At 35.9% G+C, this 18,024-nt stretch overlaps 2 protein-coding genes across 2 annotated transcripts; one reads left to right on the forward strand and one right to left on the reverse strand.

The window, feature by feature from the left end:
* The first annotated feature begins 6,759 nt into the window (after positions 1 to 6,759).
* On the forward strand, positions 6,760 to 13,851 carry LOC127952658 (uncharacterized). Its single transcript, XM_052551305.1, has 12 exons — positions 6,760 to 7,144; positions 7,795 to 7,866; positions 8,363 to 8,788; positions 8,967 to 9,024; positions 9,250 to 9,342; positions 10,995 to 11,133; positions 11,313 to 11,405; positions 11,567 to 11,859; positions 11,966 to 12,189; positions 12,448 to 12,648; positions 12,728 to 12,917; positions 13,206 to 13,851. Exons 1-12 carry the CDS (start codon positions 7,034 to 7,036, stop codon positions 13,511 to 13,513), a joined length of 2,208 nt encoding a protein of 735 aa, XP_052407265.1. The 5' UTR covers positions 6,760 to 7,033; the 3' UTR covers positions 13,514 to 13,851.
* Positions 13,852 to 14,275: 424 nt separating this feature from the next.
* On the reverse strand, positions 14,276 to 17,637 carry LOC127952662 (uncharacterized). The gene is made up of 4 exons (XM_052551313.1): positions 16,984 to 17,637; positions 16,262 to 16,333; positions 16,029 to 16,094; positions 14,276 to 15,779 (listed from the first exon to the last, which is right to left on the reverse strand). The coding sequence occupies exons 1-4, from the start codon at positions 17,092 to 17,094 to the stop codon at positions 14,667 to 14,669; spliced, it is 1,362 nt and encodes a 453-aa protein (XP_052407273.1). The 5' UTR covers positions 17,095 to 17,637; the 3' UTR covers positions 14,276 to 14,666.
* Between the last annotated feature and the right edge of the window lie 387 nt (positions 17,638 to 18,024).

Genomic DNA, 18,024 nt, shown 5'->3' on the forward strand with positions numbered 1-18,024 from the left:
GTGGGAGGAGGGGGGCTTGGGTGAGTGAAATACTATTTTCTACACTGGAAAAGATGTGTGTGTGTGTGTGTGTGTGTGTGTGTGCGTGTTCCCCGGCATTGGGAGGAAGATTGGATTGGATTTCCAGTTCAATGTTGAAATCAATACACTATACTCAGTCGACTACATTGGTGTCCTGTTAAAGCTGACACGTTATTTAGTATTTTCGTGCTGGTATTAATATATGCGGAAAATTAAAAGTGTCTTTTCTGTAATTAAGGGCAAAACTAAAATGATAATTTCCCTTCAAAACTGAACGCTATTCCGAAGTCAATTAATCAATCTAACAGCGCCATCTGCTGACTGAGATGCGTGAGTACACAGTACTCACTGAAACAAACGACAGCCGTTCATTCAAGTGAAGTGAAGTGAAGTTACGTGACATTCAGCCAAGTATGGTGACCCATACTTAGAATTTGTGCTCTGCATTTAACCCATCCGAAGTGCACACACACAGAGCAGTGATCACACACACACACACACACACTGTGAACACACACCCGGAGCAGTGGGCAGCCATTTATGCTGCAGTGCCCGGGGAGCAGTTGGGGGTTCAATGCCTTGCTCAAGGGCACCTAAGTCGTGGTATTGAAGGTGGAGAGAGAACTGCACATGCACTCCCCCCACCCACAATTCCTGCCAGCCCGGGACTCGAACTCATAACCTTTCGATTGGGAGTCCGACTCTCTAACCATTAGGCCATGACTTCAAAAGATCTGAAAGTCATGAGTCTTAATATAAGACTTTTATTACTTTTACTGATTTTCTTACATTTATTTTAATCCTTATTAGAAATGCACATACTACTACTAATATTAAATTTACATTTATTTTCAATAAATAAATTCACATTTATTAATTCATTAATTCACATTTATTCCTTCATTCTCATATAGCACCCTTAGCAAAATTAATTAATTATTTTTTAATGCTCTTTTTATTGATGATTATTTGAAAAGGGTTAAACAAACTGATTGAAGTGCTTAAAGCCATCAGTAACATCATCATGCTTAGTTTAACAGAAAGCCTTTCCTAAATTTGAACTACCTCACATTGTGCTCTTTTGACGAATTGTGTAAAAGGCCACCTAGTCAGAAAGCGCTGTGTCTGATGATGTTAATGCTAACAGAAAGGCACTATGTGTCTTTTTTTATAAGTAGCTGTAACTTACAGCTCTGGACAGTGGAGACACATGAACATAATATTCCCACCAGTCTTATTGCATGCTTATTTTTGGTTATTGTGCAGTTATTCACTGCAGAGAAATCTGAAACTGCATCCTCTTCCTCTCTCTGTTTGCTCCTTTGGGGAATCTAAAATACATGGGCAGCCATCAGGCCACCAGGCCAGTATATCTGTTTGTGCATTATAGAAAAAAATTATTATAGTTTCTTGTAATGACAACTCTTCTGGCTCTGAGGAATACTGAACACAAATGAAAAAACATCTCTCTTGTTAGGGGAGACGCTGTGTATTTGTCTCTGACTTAGATTAAAAACATTATTAAACACATTTATCAGGGGATTGAGTTATAGCAGTAATGAAATATGAAGCAGTGTGATCCAATAACCAAGACCTGAGCACACATAACTAAACAACAGTGAAGAAAACAGTGCTGGAAAAGAATCAGGGTCTCTTTATGCTATAGCTGATTGACAGGAACAGTGTCACCCCCCTCCAGATTCTCACTGGCCCCATGTGGATGATGCATAGAAGTTTGGGATTGATATATATTCTTCTCCATGATAAATAAACAACATAATACATTATTAGAACATCAGATGCAGCTACACTGCCCTTCGTATTTGGAAATGAAAAAAAGAATGAGAAGGCAAAAAAGAAAAAAAAAGAGGAATGAATAAAAAGGCATGATGGAAACATCGAGCATATTATTACATGGAAACTCTTGAATAATGAATGATCTCTAAGAATTGATGACATCTATATAATATCACATGACCTGTCATGTTTTCTTAAATAACAGTCATGAGCTGTAGGCCCGTGTTTAAATTTAAAAAGAAGATTCAACTGCTACAATAACAAGGCAAGGCAAGTTTATTTATATAGCACATTTCGTAAACAATGGTAATTCAAAGTACTTTACATAAAATAAATTAAAATAATAATGAAGAAAAATAATAACAAGAATAAAACAAGCAATTTTAAAACTTTTTAAATTATCAAAAAATTGACTCATTTAAAATTAATTTAAAACAGTTATAAAAAAAACAGTGAAAATACAGTGCAATCTGTTCGGACATTGCACAGTGCTCATTCAATAAATGCACAGCTAAACAGGCGAGTTTTAAGTCTTGATTTAAATGTGACTAGTGTTTTAGCACATCTGATCTCTTTTGGAAGCTGATTCCAGCTGCGGGCGCCATAGTAACTAAAGGAGGACTCCCCTTGTTTTGTGTGAACCCTTGTTATTTCTAACTGACTCGATCCTAGTGAACTGAGTGGTCTGTTAGGCTTATATTCAGTGAGCATATCTGCAATGTATTTCTGTCCTAGGTCATTTAGTGACTTATATACGAGTAAAAGTACTTTAAAATCAATCCTAAATGGAAGCCAGTGTAAGGACCTGAGGACTGGTGTGATATGCTCAGATTTTCTGGTTCTAGTCAGAATCCTGGCAGCAGCGTTCTGGATGAGCTGCAGCTGTCTAATGGTCTTTTTGGGAAGGCCGGTGAGAAGCCCATCTCAATAGTCCTCCCTGCTGGTGATGAAGGCATGAACTAGTTTCTCCTAATCTTGACTTGAAACAAAACATCTAATTCTTGCAATGTTTTTTAGATGATAGTATGCTGATTTAGTTACTGCTTTGACATGACTACTGAAACTAAGGTCTGTCTCCAGAAACACACCAAGATTCCTGACTTGATTTTTAGTTGTTTGACCCCTAGAGTCAAGGTATGCATTCACCTTGAAAGCTTCATCTTTGTTTCCAAACGCAATTACTTCAGTTTTTTCCTTGTTTACCTGAAGAAAGTTCTGGCACATCCAACTATTAATTTTATCAATGCATTGGCAAAGGGAGTCAATGGGGCTGTAGTCATTTGGAGATAAGGCTAGGTAAATCTGGGTATCATCAGCAAAGCTGTGGTAGGCGATTTGGTTCTTTTTCATTATTTGGCTTAGTGGGAGCATATACAGGCTAAACAAGAGTGGTGCAAGAATTGAGCCTTGTGGGACTCCGCATGTCATGGACGTCCACTTAGACTTATGCTCTCCTATACTCACATAATAGCCTCTCCCTTCTAAGTATGACCTGAACCATTTGAGTACCATCCCAGAAAGCCCAACCCAGTTTTCCAGTCTCTCTAGTAGTAGGTTATGATTAACAGTGTCAAATGCAGCACTGAGATCTAGCAATACCAGCACCGATATTTTGCCAGAGTCACAATTTAAGCGAATATCATTTATTATCTTAATGAGTGCTGTCTCTGTGCTGTGATGCAGTCGGAAACCAGATTGAAAATTGTCCAGGTATCCATTTGAGTTTAAGTATTTGTTCAGCTGATTAAAAATTACCTTTTCTATAATTTTGCCTATAAAAGGAAGATTAGATATTGGTCTAAAATTGCTCAAAATTGTGTTATCAAGATTGGTCTTTTTCAGGAGGGGCTTAACAACTGCAGTTTTTAGGGAGTTTGGAAATGTCCCAGAAAGAAGTCAGGCATTCACCACTTCTAAGAGATCTGCTTTTAAGCAGTCAAGCACACTTTTGAAGAAAGATGTGGGAAGTGTGTCAAGACAACAGGTTGACGATTTTAGTTGCTGCACTATGTCTTCCAGAATTTTACTATCAATTGTTTCAAAAATAGACATAGTATCTTTTTGATATTGTGGCGGAATCTGTCTGACCTCTGCATTACTTGAGGATGTGCTAATTGCCTTCCTGATATTGATGATCTTCTCAGAAAAGAAAGAAGCAAACTCATTGCATTTGCTGTCTGAGAGCATATCACTGGGAATCTGACTTGGGGTCAGTCTCTCAACAGTGGCAAAAAGAGTATGAGTGTTATTTAAGTTACTGTTTATAAGGTTTGAGAATAAATTTTGTCTAGCTGTGGCTAGATTCACATTAAAAGCATAAAGGTTCTCTTTATAGATGCTATAGTGAATTCCTCCACATCCGCTCGGCTTTTCCGCATTGTCTTTTCATAGTCTGAACTGCTGTTGATCTTCTCCAAACTGATTTCTGTCTGTTTGTTTTCTTACTATTATTGGTGCAATATCATCAATAACATTCTTAACTTTTGAGTTGAAGGAATCAAGGAGAATAACAACAGAGTCTGCAGAAATGCTTGGTGTTAAAGATATAGCCTCCATAAATAGTAAGTCTTGTGTTCTCGTTTATGCATCTCCTTCTGACAGAGACCGATCTAGATTCAGTGGTAGCAGAGATCAATATATCAAAGAAAATACAGAAGTGATCAGATAGTGCTATGTCCTTAATAACAATGGATGACATGTTTAGACCCCTACTGATGATTAGATCCAGAGTGTGTCCACCTTTGTGCGTGAGTCCATGCACATGCTGAATCAGGTCAAAAGTGTTTAGAACCGTTATCATTTCTTTGATTCATTATCAAAGTTGGAAACGGTTCTGCTGCTTAATATTTTTTCAGAACATGTGATACTTTTTTAGGATACTTTGATGAATAAAAAGTAAAAAAAAAAAAAAAGCTATGTTTTTAAAATATAAATATTTTGTAATAACAATATACACTACTGGTCAGTAATTTGGGGTCAGTAATTTTTTTCTTTCTATTTTTTTTTTAAATAAAATCGATTCTTTTATTCAGCAAGGATGTGTTAGATTGATAAAAAGTGATAGTAAAGAAAATATATTATTAGAATACATATTATTATACTTTTTTTTTTTTTTGAATAAATGCAGTTCTTTTTAACCTTTTATTCATCAAATATATTAGACAGCAGAACTGTTTCCAACACTCATAATAAATCCGAATATTAGAATGATTTCTAAATGATCATGTGATGGACTGGATGTAACATGTGACACTGAAGGCCGGAGTAATGATGCTGAAAATACAGCTTTGCATCACAGGAATATATATATATATTTTTTAAGTATATTCAAATAGAAAACTAATATTTTAAGTTGTAATAATACTTCACAATATTACTGTTTTTTTTTTTGATCAAATAAATGCAAGCTTGATGAGCAGACAGAAGAAACTTCTTTCAAAAACATTAAAAATAATAATGTTTCCAAACTTTTGGTCTGTACTGTATATATAAACTTTACTCATAGCAAAGTCTATGTAATAATTGCATATTTCATTTTAATTTTTAATTCTGTTGCATACATTAATTTTAAATAGAACAATCAGTCTGTGATAAGATTAGTCTGGAGCTTAAAGGTCTTTCTATAATGAGTTTGTTGTGGTTGGTTATGATTGAACTACTGTCTAATTTTAGTCATAACAGTGTTTCAAATGAATTATACAGTGAAGTATTAAACACATATGAACACACAGATCTATCTATGACAGAACATTGTCAGACTATAACGTCTGAAAAGAATGTTCAGTGCACATTTATCTGGTCCAGAGATAGGATAGATTTCACACTTTCAGATTGAAATAATGTATTATCCCTATATATGCCTATGCCACATACATATTTCAGGCATTTAAGCAAAGCAAATTATAAAATAAAGAAACAAATATTGGCTGCAGTAGTTTGTCATTTTGTGGAAAGTGGATACAATATAGAATCTTAGACTTCAAAATAGGCTTTGATTTTTCCATGAATTTGTTTCCCCATCTGGATCTTTTCTTAGTGTCACAATTTCTGCTTGCAATTATGATAGTCTAGTAGTTAATAAAGAGGCTATTTGAGGAATTATTTTCCTTTTTTTTAGCTTAATGAATTGTGTCACAGCCTATGGGGCGCCTTTTGTAAAGCTGCTCACGCTGAAAATAACAGCAACATTTTGTCACATTTAGCTTCAAACAATGTTTAAAAAACTGGTATGAATTTTTGACGGTCACTTTTTATCACATTTACAACAATATTTGTCAACTTAAAGATATTTTAAATAGTTAAATCTAAATATTAAATGTTAAATCTAAATATTAAATGTTACACCTAAATGTTAAATATTAATCTAAATGTTAAATCTAAATGTAAATGTTAAATCTAAATGTAAATGTTAAATCTAAATCTAAATGTTAAATCTAAATCTAAATGTTAAATCTGAATGTTAAACCTAAATGTAAATGTTAAATCTAAATGTTAAATCTAAATGTTAAATCTAAATCTAAATGTTAAATCTAAATGTTAAATCTAAATCTAAACATTAAATTTAAATCTAAATGTTAAATGTAAATGTTAAATCTAAATATAAATGTAAATGTTAAATCTAAATATAAATGTTAAATCTAAATGTTAAATCTAAATCTAAATATTACATGTAAATGTTGAATCTAAATCTAAATCTAAATGTTAAATCTAAATGTTAAATCTAAATCTAAATCTAAATGTTGAATCTAAATGTTTCGGGTGAAACTAAATATTTAACTAATATGCAAATTAAAAATGCCGACAACCGGAAGTGCCAAAATAAAAGCTCGAGGAGGTAAGTGTGTGTTTATAGCATCGTGTCAAATAAGAAACGAATAAAAACCATCTCATCCCAGGAAACTGACTCTTGGACATGGTTTATCGTAATAATAACTACCTAAAATAATAAACATGTTTGGAGAAACTGTATTTGAAGAGAAGATTAGTGTCATTTTAATGAAAAGTGCGGGACTTATGATGACCTGTAGCCATAATAGCCAGCCACAAGGGGTCTCACTTTGACTGAATGTTATGTCCTTCACACAGTCTGTGGTCCTCACTCATCATGCTCATCGTCACGCTGTCATCACTCTCTGTCGTGTTCGCATGCTAAAAGCCTATATCACCTCCCGCCCCTGACCAGGTACGGTAACTGTTCACGTTACTGTCGTTCAAAATGTCCAACGAATCGGCGTTAGCCGAGAGCATCGGCAGAGCCGTCCTGGCGGCTATTCAAAATGTTTCAACAATGACAACAACCGCCTCGGGGCCACCACAGGCCACCTCAGTAAGTATGTTTTCCAAATCACGTAGCATTGGATTGTTGTTAAGGCTAACTTAACTAAACTAGCTAACGGTAGCCAGTAGAGATTTGCTACTAGCACCAAATGCACTTTATGTGTAGCACATTTGTTTCTGTAAACGTAAAACTCACACCGGTTAAGGTAAGTGACGCAGTGGGAGGAACTCATGAGTAAATGTGAGTTTAAGATTATGTGAAGATTTTCTGAGCTGCAAAGCATGATAAATTATATAATTTAGCGTTACTGCTAACGGAGGCTACTTGTCACCCCTCAGGCCCACAAATGACACTGTAAATTGTTGTTAAAATGGAAATCTGCCTCTGTCCTCAGTCAGACATCTCTCCTTGGCTAAACTTAACGTTACCTGCTGGCCTTTACTCACAAGATAAAACCGTTCTCTGCTTGGCTAGAGAGCGAGAAATGCTAATGGAGGACAGAGGCAGTCACAATGATAAAACATTTAATTTAATGTGAATAAGGTACCAGAATCAGAGTGCATACTGTAAAAAAAAAAACATAAAATGTATCTCTCTGTTTCCTTTGCCAATCTCAACCCTGCTTTGATTGCTGGGCATATAAGCATTAAAAGCAATTGAAATATAATGTTGCTAATATTTTGCTAATGTCTATTCAGGCTCCCACCACTTACAATTACACACCGGGGCCAGCCACACCCACCACCTCCACTGGGACATCATACCGCTCGGTATACTTGCATACTCATGTAACCTAGCTGGCTGTTTGTTGGTTTTTTTAATTTTTGATGTGTAATGTTTCAGCATTAGTTCCAATCATGATGGCATATTTTATACAACACCAGTATTTTTATTAAATAAATTGCTTATTGACAAAAAAAAAGGTTAATTAACCACCTGGTAATCGATCAATAGACATTTTACATTTTATTCATTTAGCTGACGCTTTTATCCAAAGCGACTTACAATTGCTATATATGTCAGAGGTCGCACGCCTCTGGAACAACTAGGGGTTAAGTGTCTTGCTCAGGGACACATTGGTGTCTCACAGTGGATTCAAACCCGGGTCTCCCACACCACAGACGTGTGTCTTATCCACTGCGCTAACACCACCCCTATAGAGACCCCATGATGGGGTCAGTTAACTGGTTTGCATCTACAGTTTGCATTCACAATTAACAAAAACTTATTGCTTATTGCACAAGTGTCTGTTTTCATTGATTTCAGGTTCCCTTTCCATCAGTTCATCAAAGGACTGCTACACACTCACGTTTTGGCAGGAAAAACAAAGCCTGCAAACACTATACAAGAGATGTTGTGTGCTTGCCTTTTTCGTCAGCATCAACATTCCGCATTCCAAGGGGAGACTCAAGAGCAAATTTAGCACGAGATGGCCTTATTGGGAAGATCTCCTTTACATCTGACTGGTCTGAAGCACAACTTAAAGAAGAAATGAGTGCCATTTTCAGAAGAACGTTTGCATTGTCTATGGGCCAGTCCTTCCCATTTGAGTATTTGAGTACAGTCAAGGGATGCAAAAGACTAATGAAACCAAACGTCTCAAGCAGTTTTCTGTGGGGTGGAAAAGAAGTTGCCTCGATTAGTTCAGCCTCTTGTCTCTATATAATGGCATTGATAAGCAAACCTTTACAGGTAAACAGTTTATATGACAGTACAGAGTTTCAGTTATGGGCAACATTCAATGTATTAGAAGTAAAAATATTTATGTTGCTTATTTTGCTTCTTTACATAAATAACATATACTTATTTTAGCTTAACTTAGTGTTAAATAGTTAACTACCTATGGCTTGATTTTTTTTTTCTCCTGGAGGAACCTGAGGAACTCTCCGATAGTGACCTTGAAAGTCCTGTGGGCTTGAGAAGGAGAGGTGGGTTTGAGAATTTGAAATGTTGTTTCGCAACAGGTTGTAGGCAGAGTCAACAGTTATTTTCTCACAGCAATGGGTTTATCATTCATTTATAAAAAAATGTATCTGTTCTAATTCTGTTCATCCCAAAATTCTGATAGGGGTAATTCATTAAAAATGTTAAGTACTTTGTTTCCAGTTACTGATATATATTTTCCCTTCTTTTGTCCATAACCTGTCATTTAGTTCATACAGTGTCACCTTCCACAAGTGAAAGTGAGCTCATCAGTCAAGGTAGTGAAAATGAAAGAATGCAAGAAAGTCCATCACATCAAAGAAGTAAGTTAACCTGTTATCTGTCACTCACGTTTTTGAAGATAGACATGAATGTGCATGATACAAACCTAAATTTTTATAATTCATGACTGAAAACATTTTGTAACATGATTTTGATGTGCCATTTACATGGTAATGCAATGTCTGATTTTAAAATGGGTTTTAAAGGATGAATTTTGAGATTTTATGTATTCAAGTGATATATAACTTCTGATGATTTCTAAAATGTGATAGAGAAAAAGGCAACGAGGAAGTCTTTTTTTTAAACAAAGGTCAAAGCTCCTTTTGTAATGTAGATTTCTGAGGGTGCACTCTTGTCATAAATTCATCTATTACTTTTCCTACATAATTTTTAACAAAAAATATTGGTAAAATATATATTTGGGAGTCTTAGACCTTTCCAACGATATATAGTTTGTCAAGATTAGATTAGATTTGATTGTAATATAGTATAGTCAACGAAGGCGTCCTGTATACGGGACGGGGTGACATTTAACAGGTTAAAGCACTTTAAATTATATTTTCTATAGGCTGTATGGTAACTCGGTTCAAACCCCAGTCCAGCCCTGGTCCTTTCTGTGTGGAGTTTGCATTTTCTCCTGTATTTGTGTGGGTTTCCTGCACCATCAAAAACAGGCACATTTAGATTAATTATCCAGTCAGTGCCCTTGACCAAGGCACTGGCTCAGAATCTGGAGTTGGTTCATGGGTGCTGTGCTATGGTTGCCCTGCTCCTGGGATGGGTTAAATGCAGAGGACAAGTTTCACTGTACTAAATTGTATGTGTGATTAAAAAAAGTATTCCCTTGTCCTTGACAACTCAATAATTACTGCTTTATTACCTGCAAAAGTTGAGTTCACACTTTAGGATTGTAGCCCTGATTTTCCACTTGCCGAGAGCAATCAACGAACTTTTTAACCAAATGTAATGTGTGATTTCAGTTTTCCGGCTTGTGCTCAATCCGAAAAATTGTATAAAAAGTATATAATTTTTATTTTTTGTACTTCATAAAATGACCGATCGTTTCACTAGATTAGCCCCTAATCCTCAGATGGGATCATGCAGATCGAAGTTAAAGCACTTTAAAGACTTTTGAAACTGCATTTATCTGGACTTGAAAAACGATGGTAAAGAAAAATCCAGAAATGTTTTCCTCAAAAACTTAATTTCTCTTCCACTGAGGAAAAAAGACATTGATTTCTCGGATGGCATTGTGGTGAGTAAATTATTAGAAATTTTTCATTTTGAGGTGAACTAATCCTTTAAGACTTTGAAAGTCCTGTAGTGTGACCAAAGTTTAACAAAGGCCAAACTGACAGAATTTAACCACCAGTTATTTTATTTAATTTTTTTTGTCAGCCTCAAATGGATTTGGATTGGATGTCTTGATTCATCTACATACAAGTCATTATAAGAAGTGTAGACTGAGCTTAGTAGCACAATTCAGTCATTTCTACTGAAAGGAAAAGGCGACTCTCAAACCTTGCTCATCTCATTCAGTTTTGCTTAACCCTCGATCCTTAAAGGCTGCCTATTAAATTTATTTTAAAGGAAAAATATTAAAAATGAAATTAGGGTTAAGTTGCACTTTAAATGAAATGAGATTAACATCATTACAAAAATATTTCCCTTTTACCTCCTTTTCTTTATGCAGTGCTGAGTACAGTGCCTTCATCACAGAGGGAAAGTGAGGCCAGATGTCAGGAGACAGAGAGCAGCACTCAAGAGAGTGAAAGTCAGGGCCAGGCAGAGGACCTGAGACAAGTGTTTCCTTATAATGTGGCAGAATTTGTGTAATATATTGTTTGGGCTTCATAGAAATACAGCAGTGTAGATGTTAGTCCGTTTACATTATGAACCTCTGATAAAAGTCTCTCTCTCTTTCTCTCTCTCTCACACACACACACTCACACTCTCTCTCTCTGGTTTCTGCTGAATTTTCTGCTGTCCCTATTTATCTCCATTTGCTCAGCCCTGTTTATCTGGAGGAAGATGAGGCTCTTGAAGAGGCAATTCAGCGTAGTCTGCTAGAAGAGTGGGATGTACCTGCTGTTAATACTTTAAAGTAAGAGTTACAAGTAATTTTATTACGGTAAATTACGTGTTTACACCAGTGTAAAAATCGCAAATAAAATCAAACAGTTATGTCATCGTGCACTGAAGGTAATAGTGAAGTAAATGCACAGATAATCAAAGGTCTGTTCATCTTTGTCATTTTTAATATAGGTCATCTGAAATGCTGAGCAAAGAAGAAATTGCAGGTCTTCTACAAGCTCACAGTGAGAGAGTTATTACATCGGGAACAAGACAGATCTATATCAGTCGAGCCAATGTTTGGACCACAGCCTTGCGTGTGTTTAAAAGACCCAGTTTTGCAGAAAGCTGTGACAAGCTCTATGTCACATTTACAAGTGATGAACATGATGCTGTGGAAGATGCTGCTGACCTTGGGGGTCCCAGACGAGAGTTTTTCCGTTTACTGGTGAAGGCTATCTTCCAGGACAGTGGAACTTTTGAAGGTTTTATATATATATTTATTTTGTGGCTACCTGACCACAAATATTGGTTTGTAAATGCCAGAGAAAATGATAAAGAATGTGCTGCTTAACTTATTTAATCTTTCAGGCACACCAAATGGATGCACACCAAGACTGAACATGCTCCACTTGCAAAATGGAGTGTATCGAACCATTGGCAGGATGATGTCAACAATAATAGTGCAAGGGGGTGAACCACCTGCATTCCTGTCCCCAAGTGTAGTGGACTACATTGTGTCTGGGGACATCCTTCAAGTTCACGTGTCACCTGATGATATAGGTGACCCTGATTTAAGGGAAAACCTCAATAAGGTAATTCTGATCTGAAGACTATTGTAGTAAGCCTTTGCTTTTTTTAAATATTCCACAGCAGTAGTTAATTTTATTTTGGTAGAATGCATTATCAAAATAATTTTGATTTCATATTACCAAATAAATAACTAAAAATTCAAACTTTTCTTGTCATAGGTAAGTAACTATTAAGTTAAATGCACAGTCTACATAGTAATTCTGTTAATGTTGGTTAAATGCAGTAATTTGAGAAAATAACATTTGATCTGTAATATTTAGGTTCAACATGCAACCTTGCAGGATGATTTGGAGAAAGCTGTCAGCTGCTGTGACTCATGGCGATATCAAGTAGAGGGGCTTCCAGTCGTAGTCACCATGGCCAACAGAGATCTGTTTGTGAAAAATGCAGTTCTATATCATACTGTTGTGCAACGGCAGAGCTGTCTTGATCAACTCATTGATGGCTTGTCTCACTATGGAGTAAGATTTACCTCACAGTTCTGTATCATCTTTGATTATCTTTATGGCCTTTCATTTATGGTGTTGAATTTCCCTCCAGGTTTTATCACTCCTGAGAGAGAACCCCAGCTTGCGTGTGCTGCTTAACATACCAGGAGAGGACAAAGGTCAAGAAGCTGATTTTGTAGCTGGTATTCTCAAACCAAGCTACTCCGTACTGGGGAGCAACAGAAGAGCTAAGGAGGAGTTGATAGTGGTCAAATTTAGGGAGTTTCTCCAATGTGTTGAAAGTAAGTACTGGTATGTATTTGTAATTCAGTATATTATACAAGGCAATCCAGGAAATTTACAGATTACTTTTATTCTTTACAACTCATGAAGCTGTGCCTGTCTAATGTTTATGTACCACAAACAAGAATAGTTATCTGATGCTTTTCAGAATAAAATTGCTTTTTCACCAAAATACCTATACAGTCCATAACAATCCATTAGTCACTCAATTATTCATTGATTCAGGCTTTCTTAAACCGGAGTATTTTCCAGTCTCCAAGTCAACAATGTTTTCCCTTTGATTGTAGATAAAGAGCTGAGAGACACGTATGGGGACAGGACTCTAACCAACGATGAGGAGGCATTCCTGAAGATTTTGAGCCCTGGTCACATCCTGGCATTTGCTACAGGTAGCAGCAAAGTCCCAGCCATTGGCTTTCATCCAGCTCCTAAATTAATGTTTATTCATGATGAAAAAAAACATCTTCCCATTGCACACACTTGTGCAAATGAGCTCCACCTTTTTGTAAACGCAAAAACAATGGCTGATGATGATGAATTTAACTACTGCTTCCTAGTAGCTCTAATGAATGGATCTTTATTCAGCACCATTTAAACAAACAGTTCAACTGTTAATTTGTGAAAGAACCCTTGCAGTGTAATACACCACTGTTTAGTGCAGGGCTCCACATGTTTGTTCATAGAGGACATAGTTTGTCCATGTTATAAAGCAATGGTTTCAATTGCAGTACATAAAAAAGCTGAAAAATAAATACTTTAGATTGTGTTTTTCCATCTTGCTCCACACTCTGCCTTGTTTTCTTACAAAAAACGTTTACCTCTGTGAGGACTATCTGACCCCTTCTTTATACTGTAAGATGTTGTACTGTATGATTGGAAGGATATGGAATCAGTCATCGCAGTAATAATAAATTACCAATGTAGTTACTTTAACCCTGTGATGTGTGTGTTTTTTTTTAACAATGATTGTTTATGAATTTAACTACCATAGTTTTTTTTTTTTATATATATACTGAATCAGTGGTGAAGGAATATAATATGTACATTTACTCTAGTAAGGTACTTCCGTAGAAATTTGAAGTACTTTTCACATTTAAATTTTGAATTCCCCTCCTCACCATTGAAAGGCTTGTATATTCAGATTTATTGCTGTTGAATATTTTGTGCTTAACTGAAGATTGTATGTTCATATGTTGAAAAAATTCCCACTCCATCACTTGACAAAACCTTTTGGATTAGCTGCAAAATGCAAAAAAATGTCTTACCTTTATGTACAGCCATCTTCTCAGAGATACATAATAAAGATACAAGTTATGTATGTAATATACAAGATATTAAAAAACACTGACAGGTATCGTTTTACTTCACGGAGTACTTTTACTTTGCATATTTAGGTACTTTAAAATCAGGAACAATGTAGTGGAAGACAGTTATGCATCAATACATCTGTAGAGCCCTGAAAAGTATTTTACTGTTCTTTCACATAACATGAGTCATCTTGTATTTATCCACACTACCATTGCTTTGGACTTGACAGAAAACTAACAGATGCAAAAGTACGTCTGTAGCCTTTTTAACACTGACATCATTTATGTTCCATCATGTAATTTTCAAAAATCTATATGCTGGCAAGAGGCTGTTAATCTTGTAGTTAAAGAAGCACAACAAAACATCAGTATTTGTTTCACAGTGTACTTTTGAAAGTACAATAAGGCTAATGCTACCCAGTTGTCCATGTCATGCTGAGATCACACATTTACAAGTTTCTCAAAAATAAACTGTTGTGTTCTCTGAAACAATGTTTTGCCATTGTTGTTGTCATTTTGAAGAGGGTTAATGGCATCATTCAGTTCTTGCAAATCCCTGTCATTCAATGGGGAAAATCCTCTTTGAGAGTTTGGTGAGGAACAAAAAACTAACCCTGCTGTTGAGAGTTCTGGGTTGTGAAAATGAGGCAAATCATTGTCCAGAGTAAAAAGCTGAACTGGTGTTCTATTTCCTTCAGATGATATAGAGTGATTGTTAAATCCAGCTTTGAATTCTTCCAAAGTGTGGTTGATTCTGGGTAGAAAGACATAATGGAGACAAAATAGGTCTGTTGCATTGTCTATGTCTAGGATACCCAGGGATTCCAGTTCATAAAAAATGGGTGCATAAATATGGCTGCAGTTTTTGTTCAAGTCTCGGTTAAAACGCTCAATCCTCTGGTTGTGTACAGAACTTCCTGTTAAGACAGAGCCTTCCCCCCTGCTCACATGCATGTCCTCCCAAATCTGAACGTTCTCTCCTCCGTGATCAGTCCTGATGTGCAGTGGTCTGCCAAACTGTCCAACAGCTGCAGTAAAGAGGTCTCTTACAGTTTCAGCACGATTATTGTTGGAGCAGTGAAGAAACATCAGCATCCTACTGTAGCCGTCTATGGCACCATGAACAACCAATTTCCACCTAATCAATTTATGATTTCCATCTACATGCCATATGAAATTTGGATGTGGGACAGAGTATACTCGGCGAGCTATTGCTGTTGTTCTCCTGGCTAGGACACCAATTGGGTCCATCCTTCGCAGTGAATCTCTTACACGTTGTCTTTGGACCACAATGTTTTTGGAACGGAGATGCCCCATAAGCATCACTTCTCCAACATTTGGGTGTTGAGTTTTTATTTGTGACACTTCAAGATCCAACTGTTGATCACTGATGCTCTTAAATTTTGATGTTGGGATATTATAGTCTTGCAGTAACTTGTAGAAAGTTGGCCTTGAGATTGAAAGAATAGATGCCGCTTCGGTAAAGGTGGTTTTCAGTGAAAGAACATGTTCAAGCTCCTCTTTGGAAATCTGATGTCTTCCTTGGTAGTCATTCTAGAACACACCAAAGAATATGAAATTTTGAATGTTTATATAACAAACAAGGGTTATTCAAGAGAGAATTATAGACATGATGACCATTCACATCCACTCATTATCTTCTGAAAAAAAATTATAGATTGTACTGTACATTTACTTGAGGAATGTTTAAATAAAATGGACAATCAAAAGATGAGATGTTACTGAGAGTTAAATGAGAAATAAATCAAACAAATATGAACATGAATATTAATGAGTACTTACTGACAGACAGATCACTGGAGCGAAGTCTGTTGCTGGTAAAGGTGTGGTAGCGCTGGTGCTGGAGCCCTGAGGAGTTTTAAAATATAAACAAAATACCAAAGACGTTATCTTGTCACATGTTAGTGTTGTATAAAATATGCCATCATGATTGGAACTAATGCTGAAACATTACACATCAAAAATTAAAAAAACCAACAAACAGCCAGCTAGGTTACATGAGTATGCAAGTATACCGAGCGGTATGATGTCCCAGTGGAGGTGGTGGGTGTGGCTGGCCCCGGTGTGTAATTGTAAGTGGTGGGAGCCTGAATAGACATTAGCAAAATATTAGCAACATTATATTTCAATTGCTTTTAATGCTTATATGCCCAGCAATCAAAGCAGGGTTGAGATTGGCAAAGGAAACAGAGAGATACATTTTATGTTTTTTTTTTTACAGTATGCACTCTGATTCTGGTACCTTATTCACATTAAATTAAATGTTTTATCATTGTGACTGCCTCTGTCCTCCATTAGCATTTCTCGCTCTCTAGCCAAGCAGAGAACGGTTTTATCTTGTGAGTAAAGGCCAGCAGGTAACGTTAAGTTTAGCCAAGGAGAGATGTCTGACTGAGGACAGAGGCAGATTTCCATTTTAACAACAATTTACAGTGTCATTTGTGGGCCTGAGGGGTGACAAGTAGCCTCCGTTAGCAGTAACGCTAAATTATATAATTTATCATGCTTTGCAGCTCAGAAAATCTTCACATAATCTTAAACTCACATTTACTCATGAGTTCCTCCCACTGCGTCACTTACCTTAACCGGTGTGAGTTTTACGTTTACAGAAACAAATGTGCTACACATAAAGTGCATTTGGTGCTAGTAGCAAATCTCTACTGGCTACCGTTAGCTAGTTTAGTTAAGTTAGCCTTAACAACAATCCAATGCTACGTGATTTGGAAAACATACTTACTGAGGTGGCCTGTGGTGGCCCCGAGGCGGTTGTTGTCATTGTTGAAACATTTTGAATAGCCGCCAGGACGGCTCTGCCGATGCTCTCGGCTAACGCCGATTCGTTGGACATTTTGAACGACAGTAACGTGAACAGTTACCGTACCTGGTCAGGGGCGGGAGGTGATATAGGCTTTTAGCATGCGAACACGACAGAGAGTGATGACAGCGTGACGATGAGCATGATGAGTGAGGACCACAGACTGTGTGAAGGACATAACATTCAGTCAAAGTGAGACCCCTTGTGGCTGGCTATTATGGCTACAGGTCATCATAAGTCCCGCACTTTTCATTAAAATGACACTAATCTTCTCTTCAAATACAGTTTCTCCAAACATGTTTATTATTTTAGGTAGTTATTATTACGATAAACCATGTCCAAGAGTCAGTTTCCTGGGATGAGATGGTTTTTATTCGTTTCTTATTTGACACGATGCTATAAACACACACTTACCTCCTCGAGCTTTTATTTTGGCACTTCCGGTTGTCGGCATTTTTAATTTGCATATTAGTTAAATATTTAGTTTCACCCGAAACATTTAGATTCAACATTTAGATTTAGATTTAGATTTAACATTTAGATTTAACATTTAGATTTAGATTTAGATTCAACATTTACATGTAATATTTAGATTTAGATTTAACATTTAGATTTAACATTTATATTTATATTTAACATTTACATTTATATTTAGATTTAACATTTACATTTAACATTTAGATTTAAATTTAATGTTTAGATTTAGATTTAACATTTAGATTTAACATTTAGATTTAGATTTAACATTTAGATTTAACATTTAGATTTAACATTTACATTTAGGTTTAACATTCAGATTTAACATTTAGATTTAGATTTAACATTTAGATTTAGATTTAACATTTACATTTAGATTTAACATTTAGATTAATATTTAACATTTAGGTGTAACATTTAATATTTAGATTTAACATTTAATATTTAGATTTAACTATTTAAAATATCTTTAAGTTGACAAATATT

The sequence above is a fragment of the Carassius gibelio genome, chromosome B3 (assembly GCF_023724105.1).
Source record: "Carassius gibelio isolate Cgi1373 ecotype wild population from Czech Republic chromosome B3, carGib1.2-hapl.c, whole genome shotgun sequence".
Classification (NCBI taxonomy): Eukaryota; Metazoa; Chordata; class Actinopteri; order Cypriniformes; family Cyprinidae; genus Carassius; species Carassius gibelio.